General features: G+C 40.1%; 3 protein-coding genes across 3 annotated transcripts; all 3 read right to left on the minus strand.

The window, feature by feature from the left end:
- Positions 1-81: 81 nt before the first annotated feature.
- On the minus strand, positions 82-1,812 carry LOC144635350 (uncharacterized). The gene has a single exon (XM_078494459.1). The coding sequence runs from the start codon at positions 1,241-1,243 to the stop codon at positions 344-346; it is 900 nt and encodes a 299-aa protein (XP_078350585.1). The 5' UTR covers positions 1,244-1,812; the 3' UTR covers positions 82-343.
- LOC144637116 (ATP-dependent DNA helicase RecQ-like) lies at positions 1,811-2,317 on the minus strand. Its single transcript, XM_078496267.1, has one exon. The coding sequence runs from the start codon at positions 2,315-2,317 to the stop codon at positions 1,811-1,813; it is 507 nt and encodes a 168-aa protein (XP_078352393.1).
- A 329-nt stretch (positions 2,318-2,646) lies between these two features.
- On the minus strand, positions 2,647-7,101 carry LOC144634755 (uncharacterized). Its single transcript, XM_078493774.1, has 4 exons — positions 5,719-7,101; positions 4,904-5,005; positions 3,962-4,467; positions 2,647-2,915 (listed from the first exon to the last, which is right to left on the minus strand). The coding sequence occupies exons 1-4, from the start codon at positions 6,953-6,955 to the stop codon at positions 2,682-2,684; spliced, it is 2,079 nt and encodes a 692-aa protein (XP_078349900.1). The 5' UTR covers positions 6,956-7,101; the 3' UTR covers positions 2,647-2,681.
- Between the last annotated feature and the right edge of the window lie 1,541 nt (positions 7,102-8,642).

Below are 8,642 nucleotides of genomic sequence, written 5' to 3' on the forward strand. Positions count from 1 at the left end.
CAGTTTCTTTAAAGGCCAGGAAACTTTTCAGGCCTGCAAAGCCATTTTTAAAAATCTGTATCCAAAAAAGAGAAGGCCTGAAACTTTTCATGAAGGGAGCTTATATATGTTCAAATTAAAAATATACAAATAAAACAGCTCTGTAATCATAAGGGTTTGGGATTTCCCTATGGCTTTCAGGGTGTGAAAAGTTTTCAGGACCTTTGGAAGTATAGCTTCAAGAAATGGGCCCAAGATCTGAAACAATCTTATTATTACTGATATACTATAACATTCTTGGCATGCACTTGAAGCTGGGGGAAATTAAATTCAGAAGCATGAAAACAAAGAAATAAACAGTAAGTCAATTGCTTCTTTTTGTTAGGCAATCATTACAACTGCAGGTCAAAGCACAGTTGTCACAGCATGAGTGCTTCAACACCTCTTTATCACTATCTGGAATGTTAAATCCAAAGTACTCCAGTATGACTTTCCTTCTGCAGTTCTCAGTTGACACAAAGTTTCTCATGACTGGCTGAAAATCCTTCAGGGCCTTGCTAACATCATAGTAATTGAATAACACTCTTGATATTGATGGCTTTCCATCTCTCCCAGCGCTGCCACTTTCTTGGAAAAACTCTTCCATGGTATTTGGGACACCTATATGTACCACTTCTCTTATGCTGGGACAATCGACGCCAATCCCAAATGCAATTGTAACAAAGAGGACTCTTATTTTCCCAGGCCCTTTCAACAAGTCTTCCAGGATGTCATTTTTCTCCTTCTCTGGGTAGTTTGCGTGGAACTGGGCAAAAAGTCTGTTCTTTGTCAAATGCGGAGAGCCAAGTGGGGTATACTGCTCTTCACCAAGATAACGATCGAAAACACTGAAACACTCGCCACATACCTGCAAATTGGAGTAAATCACCGTAAGAGGCATCTTCTCCCTCATCACTTGCAGTTTTGCAATATACGGCAGTAGCAGCACTTCAATTTTGTCATCACCAGTAGGTGGCCGTGTTGAACAAGTGTAGAAAATGTTCTGCCTGTTGGGGTTGACTGAAATTACCTCTGGATCCACCATTCCAAGAGAACTTGATATTAGACGCCGTGTTTTCTCTGTTGCAGTTGCAGTTAGTGCGACTACAGGAACGTTTGGAAATATTGCACCTAGCATACCTAGTTGGGCATATGCAGGCCTAAAACTCTTCCTGTAAATACAATGCATGCAATATGAAACACATTCAGATTCTGAGCATAACATTTTTATAATGTGGGAGTCAGTGGCACTGCATTAAAATCATAATGAATTTTGTGAATGTTAACCCCAAACAGTTGTAAACTAATGCAAGGGTAGCCATGCAAAAGTACTGCCAAACAAGATTTCCTACATATATGGTATTGTATTCTACTAGGTCAGACAATAATTTGCAGGCTAAATTTTTAGTTGAAAGTTACCAATAAAAGTTTTTAAGGATTGGGATGGTCTGAGTGAATCCATGAAATAAAGATGATAAAATACAGTGTAACCTTAAAAAAGGAACATACTATTAATACTTTAACAACAAAAACATACAACTAGTCATGTTGTCAGTTTCAAAATGGAGTATTTTAATAAGCTATTCTATGTCCTCAAAGCATATTGTCTATAGTTACAGCACTCTACTTTTTAGATGTGCTTGAAGGTGGGAAAAGACAAAAGTAGAAAATTCATTTACAGCATGTAGTATTATAAATATAAGTCATAACAACATTTTGTTTACAAAATTGATTCACTTACAGAACCTTATATATTATTACTGTTGTCAATGGAAATAACTAAACACAGATACTAATTAATAAATACTTGCCACTCTACAATGAGATGTGCTTCATCAATTACAACAGCTTTCATTTTGCATCTCACTTCTTCGCAATCCAACACCTTTCTCAATTTTCCAACAAATGCCTCCGGGTGGCCATAAATTATTCGATACTTTGATTGCTTGATGTTGTTGATTTCAACTTCACTAAGCGACTCGGTATTACGAACCATTAGACAGGTGACATTTAAATCATTGAGCTTCACTGTTTGGTCTCGCATTAATGCATTTAGTGGCGAAACAACCAAAATAAAAGAATTAGTTTCTCCAAGCCAGGAGTCAAAAACAAAGGGCAATAACTGAAAAATTAACGACTTGCCAAAGCCTGTCGGTAAAATAACAAGAGTGTCTTTCTTTAGAAGGACAATGTTACGAATGGCCTCTTTCTGTTCAACACGGAGGGAAATATTTTCCAAACTGAGACCTCCAAGCGCCCGTGACAAAGACTCTTCGAATCGTGGCTCGACGGCCGCCATAATAATCGCATACAGTCTATAGACACCTCACGACTGCATACATGAAGACCGGAAGTCCTAGAATCTAGGACTTGAAAATCTCTGTCCCCAGAGCCCTTTGTTTCCTCGTGCCTAGGCCCTGCCGGCTAAGAGAAACAAAAAGGGCTATGGGGACGAGAATGCCCCTTCTTAAAACCTAGCTCTTCAAATTTCATTTAAATTCACGTTTAGTCCCGCCTTAAAACATTTGAAAACACTTCAGGCTTTTAAAATCGTTTTAAAACATAAACAGCGTTCAGCCAAAAGTACGACGTTTTTATATTTGCATTTATTCCACTCATTTTACTTTAAGCTTTTACGTGGCCAAAGGTCTAACTTTGCAGTTTCAGCTGACACACCGTTTTATTCTCATTTTCTTGGTGTTGTTGTTCAGTTTCTTGTTGTAGTGCACTTTGTATTTCTCCAGCATTGTCTCAACGGCATCAAACACTTTGTTTGGGTAATGAACTTCATCTGTTATTGCATCAGGATACGAATCGGTCAGCGGATACACGTCTATGACGTCAAACCCCGCTTGACACATGGCGGACATCGCATAGGTACTGAACAGTTGAACTCGCTGAATCAGAAAAAAAGTATCGAACAAGATGTTAAAATATGGATTAAGCAGCTCTTAAGTTACACTACGAAAATGGATGAGCCCTCGCGGGCGTTCACGATTTTTATCTGCGAAATGTCGATCTGGGAAACTTTTCACCATTTGACTGAGCATCCCATAGACTAAACATGTTTCAAGATGTCATTGGAAAGAAACTCAAACATCAGCGAGGAAATGCAAGTTTTACTTGAGTGGAGAAGCTAATTGTGAGAATATCAAATCGCGTATTTTACGATTACGTTGCTTGATTCACGGAAACACCTGAGAGTGTAAGGGATTTACAGAAAAAAAAAACTGATTTGATAACATTCGCCATTTGAAGCAAAACAAATCCCTGGTTCGCCAGTTTAACTGCGATGTTATTGGCTGTTAAGACTCGTGGAAAGTTCGTAAACTGGCCATTTGCTGTTAGTTTTAATCGAACTTTAGGCTGGATTTCCAACTGTTTTGAGAGTTTGGTATCAATCCCTGTGGGAGGGGGGGGAGGTACTCCCTATAGTGGACTGTACGGAAAGGATGCGCCCGGAAAAGGTTTTTTTTGAAGGCTGAAGGTATATTTAAGGGTAGGGATTTCGCGAGTTGAAGTACAGGGAAGGGTAGGGAAAAATGTTATTAAGTTGTTTAATAGAGTCTTCTAAAAAACCTGAAACAGACGCGCCCAATGAGAAGTAAAAAGTTTAAAAAGGCACAGTATGAGAAAGGGATAAATTTTTTTTATGAAAGGTATACAAAAGGGTTACCTTTTGTGCCAAAAATGGCATGCAAAAAGGTAAGGGTTTGGACCTCGGGGCGGAGCCTCCCCGTAGAAACCTTTGTTGAAACCCCCCGCATACCCCCCTCCCCCCATCCCCGGACCTTAACTCCGTCAGTCTGTTGTTAGCCAAATTTGTGCCGGTTCTGTTTGCAGTCAGAAGTTCCTCGTCAATTTTTTACGGTCATGAATAAGTTGATTCAGTTGTCGCGCTGCTGTGTATTTTTGTTGGAGTGCTGATAAGTGTGATAAATACCTGCGTGGTGAAGAATCTCCAACTGGTCTTGTTTCTGACTTCTGCATTTTCTTTGTGTATAGCGGTCGATGATTTCCAAATCACCTTTGCTTTATATTTAGGGACTCTAATCCCTTGTGAATTTACTTCAGTCTCCTTCAAGTTGTTTATTACATCGCCAATGAATCTCTGGTACGTCGTAAAATTGACACTGATTGGAAAATGCAAACCAAGATTCAAAAGCAGAACACTGTCTTTTCGCTGCATTTCTGGTCGGCGTAGAACACTCAGGATCGTTTCTAAGACCTTTCCAGGCTGAAAATCCAGATTATCGTCCTGTTTCTTACTTACTGCCTCGCTGATTATGGGATAGATCCAGTTGTAGCTGTTGCGACATCCCATATAGAGCCTTGTGCAAAGATAGCGCGATTTTACGGATTGCGAGAAGCGTACACCAAGAGAATCACCGTAGATCCATAGCACACCCGTCGGATGATAACTGATTGGCAACGACCAGTTGTAGAACTCTATTCAAAGTAAAATAAGCAAGGAAAACGAAGCGTATTGTCAAACAAAAATAATGAAATTCCAATTGTCAAATTTTTAAGAAAAACTCCTCCGTGGGGTTCTGTCGCCGGAGAAAGAAGGGAACAGGAGCTCGTAGGGGTGACGGGAGGGGGTGAAAGTTGTGATTTTTATGAAGAAGTGGGGGGCGGGGGGGGAAAAAACCCCACCCCCCCCCCCCCCCCCCCCCCCCCCCCCCAAAAAGAGAGGGAAAGAAAAAAAAAAAAAAAAAAAGGGATACCGAAAGTGATATCAGAAATTATTTACCTCACCACACCCCGTCCAATCTCACTTTCCTTTGTAATCACAGTTTGCACGAACAATCAATAAAAAACATATAGCATGATAGATATTTCAGTGATTCACGACGTAGGTATAACGATCGAGTTGGGTGCTAACCTTTAAGGTATGGTTTCCATTCGTTATTTAGCCACTGGCCAAATCCATCCCATAAGTGATTGCAGGTGTGAGCGCAGGAATCCAGGCCCTCGCTAAGTTTGTCTGACAAAACAAAGGGAGTTAAAAATCAATTCTTGGGATGTTCTTTTCTAAATTAGGTTCTGACTTTTCTCCAAAGGAACGGACACCTAACTATATCCTCCTCAAAAAAAGCCATCTGATTATTATTGCTGCAGTTACAAAAAGCTGTCATCATGACTTTGAGAAACCTGAAATCTTTTTAACGTCAACTTTCGAATTTTTCCATACCCACTGTCTTTGGAGTCAGGGAACGGCACGAGTTAAAAGAGTCATCTATTTTCTCGAGTAGTACCACTGAAATTCGCTTTGAGATTTCCACTTGAAAGCTTGTATAATATACATTGAACTGGGGTGTGTAAGAGAAAGTGTTTCAAAAGTCATGAGAAGTTGTTGGTACCTTGTACTAGGAAGTTCACTTTAAAGAAAGAGCTTGTGATACTAGTTGCGGAACTTGCGGTTAACGAGAATGATCACACGCACTCGAAGAACAATCAAAAAGTGAAGATCACAAGAAATGATGAAATGTTTACAACAATTTCTTGTCTAAGAGTCTCCCAGCATGTAGTATCAAATTAATTAACCCACGTTTAAGAGTAAGCATAAAACTGATTTTTCGAGTGTTATTATGGAGCGAAAGTTTCGTTTGCACACCATTTTGATACTATAGTTTCATAGAAAACTAACCTCAGGAACAATTTAAAGGGAAGAGAAAGATTGTGTTCACGAATACATACCCACCAGAGATGTGTTCATCTGTGCCTCGGGCACGGTTATAATCAAGGGGTTCCCATTGTTTAATGACTGTATCAAGTAGTCGTCCAATGTGCCTAGAAGTCCATCTTTCTGAAACTTTCCCTGAGCGTTGCCTTTAATGAACCAGCCACGTGGCGGGTCTCTGAAGCCATCACAAAGACTATAATCAAGGTAAATCATCAGCTGATAGACACCAGGCTTCGTGATGAGAAATAGAGCTTCGTAAGTTCCGTTATTGTGATCAAAAACAGTGGCCGCAACGCTTGATGGGCCACGTACGTAAACCCTCCACGTGTCTCCACCAATCACCTTTGTTCGATTATCTGAGGTTTTTGATTGGATGAAAATCTTGCTAAATTCTCCTGCTGGCCTGATGTCCCAAAACACGACATCACTAGCAATAGCGCTACTTCTGTTTACTTTGCTCCAGCCGTTCTTTACTTTGCCCCAGGCCATATTTTCAACGCACGGTTTAATCATACTTTGCCAGTCTACGCGTGCGCGGCGTTGGCGTAACCACTGACGACGGAAATCTTGAAATCGATGTGAAATCGGCGAACTATGTTCTGTTTTAAAGTTCGGAATGGCCTGAACCAACTTTAAATCAAACTTATTATTACCAGGCGTTTGACTGGTGCTGGAGATGTTTGCTTGATCAACTGTTGAATTATCTGCCATCCGCGTGTTATTTTGTTTTCCGTTCAAATCTTCGCTGTGAGCACTAACGTTGCTAAAGTTTGTAAAATTTAAATCAGATGTAACTGCGGAAGTTAAGACATTAACTACACCTTTATCAGTATCCTTCGAAGATGACTGCAACTTATAGTTTTTATCTAATGGATTTTCTAACCGCGTCACGAAGCCGTCTTCCGACTTGTGCCAGGCGTAGCCACTGAGTCTATCCACAAATCCTGGTCTTTTTCGAGCTCTATACTTGCTCTGCAATTTCTCAAACAATTCATTCGGCGATGATATTGCAACTTTGTTCGATGAGAAGGCATCCAATGGTCGAAAAAGGTTGTCATGAATTACGGCCGCAGGAGGAGGCGTCCCATAGTCCCTTTCGTCCATCAAGTAATACCGGAAGTACAGATAAACAGCAACGCAAGTGAGAAGATAGCACGCAAGAAAGCGTGCAAGACTGGGGCACGTTCTACCGTGTTTCATGGCGACGTTTTGTTTGTCCGCTCTTAGATTCCTTACTGAGAATGTTGCCATGGACACGTGGTACTCCTCATGCTTCTTCGAGCAATTGAGTGTTTCAGCGTTGATAAGGTCTCATGGGAAACCATTCAATCATAAGAAACTGCCAAAAAAGTTAAAATTAATCGATTAACATATTTTGGTAATTCTGTAGCAACTTTTACCGGCAACTGCAAAGCGAAGACTGTCGAACAAAGCCAGGCTTAAACGAGACTAAAAACTATGATATTTGATTTGAAAATCGTTTCAACAGGCGAGAAAGCAAACTAGTCTGGTACCATAGCTGTGAGCGCTTTCCATTTGACCAACAGTACAGAGCGAATACTACGAAAAATTTCGTGGGAAAGTTTATGAAATATCCAAAAACTGTGAAATTTCCTTAATAAGAACCATTTGACCGAAAATTCGGGAGCAAAATCAAATTGAATGGAAATTTTTGAAAATAAAATTTGAAAATTTCGGTATACCGAGCGAGGTTGTCCTCTGTTTCGAGAATTTCGAAAACGTTTTATTCAAACCGGAGCTTTTGGTCAAATGGAAAGCGTTGTGTATTTTGAAGCTTCATTAAGCTGCTCAATTATGATTTCATGCATGCGTGCGCTAGACGCAGCAGACCAAGCCTGAAATTATGAACGATAGTCAGCACATTTCAACGACAAGAGTTGACAAATTTTTGAATGTAAATCAGCTGAAATTAGTTGTAAATCAATTCAACTTAGTTTTCGTACATGACGAATTACTTCCTTTGTGTCAAAGTCGTTTATGTTTTTGAGTTTCTTAGTCGTGTTTCTGATCTTTCCTGTGGCAATGAAACCAAGCGCATTCTATGGAATATCACCTACCCATTTTCCTGCAACTCAACTTTTGATGACCTTGGGCTAAACCAGCTTTAAAGCATTTGATAAAGCGTCTTGCAGTTTAAAGGGTACTGATATTTTTTTTATGTTCCGGCAAACAAAAGATCAGTAAATAATTGTCGTATCGCGCATGTCGTGTTAAGCTTTGTCCTTGTTTAGCCCAAAGTACCTGTTGCTATATGCCGTAACAGGTGTTACCAGTTGGCGTGTCAGACAAGCGCTGTATTTCAAGTTTATGTTTCATTAAAAGTTTCATGCGGGTATTTCATGATATTCTCGTCCACAGAGGCCGCGATTCTTTGGTCAGAACCGAGGATAACCTTGTCCCCAGGGTCTTCTCGGCGACGAGTTTTCAAAATGGCGGGTCGTCTTGAGAAGACCAGCCGCCATTTTAAAAACGGAGAATGTCCTGGGGACGAGGTTGCCTAAAATCAATTTTGGAATTTCGGTGTTGACCAAAAGGATCGCAGCCACTGAAAACGAGGAGGAGCTCATGTTCGCCTCAATAAGTATTGCTGGACAGGTTCGAAATTGCTAAAATGTTCGCTGGGTTTGGAATTATTTTGTCGCTGGGGTTAAAGTAAAGCCTAGATAAATATAATCCTTCTGTTTCCAATTTTATGTTTTCAGGGCATTTTCAATTTGCGCTTCTAATCAATTGCTGGTTTCTCTTAGCACGATATCACATATGGCTTGTTAAAACAAGTTAAAACAAAAGAAAATCTTCCCAATCGAAGCGTTTCATCCTTCTACTGAAATTACAATATGAAATAGAAACAAAAAGAACAGAGACGAAGAAATGAAAACCTCTTGCAGGAAAAATAAATGTTCTTTATATACACCAT

The sequence above is a fragment of the Oculina patagonica genome, chromosome 13 (assembly GCF_052425735.1).
Source record: "Oculina patagonica isolate OP01 chromosome 13, crgOcupat, whole genome shotgun sequence".
NCBI classification, from domain to species: Eukaryota; Metazoa; Cnidaria; class Anthozoa; order Scleractinia; family Oculinidae; genus Oculina; species Oculina patagonica.

Excerpts from the sequence above, each read along its gene's own strand:
- LOC144635350 (XM_078494459.1), bottom strand. The coding sequence starts at position 1,243 with ATGTTATGCTCAGAATCTGAATGTGTTTCATATTGCATGCATTGTATT.
- LOC144637116 (XM_078496267.1), bottom strand. The coding sequence starts at position 2,317 with ATGGCGGCCGTCGAGCCACGATTCGAAGAGTCTTTGTCACGGGCGCTT.
- LOC144634755 (XM_078493774.1), bottom strand. The coding sequence starts at position 6,955 with ATGGCAACATTCTCAGTAAGGAATCTAAGAGCGGACAAACAAAACGTC. Across the intron at positions 5,006-5,718 it reads GATGAACACATCTCTGGTGG|ACAAACTTAGCGAGGGCCTG; the intron begins GTATGTATTCGT and ends TTGTTTTGTCAG. Across the intron at positions 2,916-3,961 it reads GGAGATTCTTCACCACGCAG|CGAGTTCAACTGTTCAGTAC; the intron begins GTATTTATCACA and ends TTTCTGATTCAG.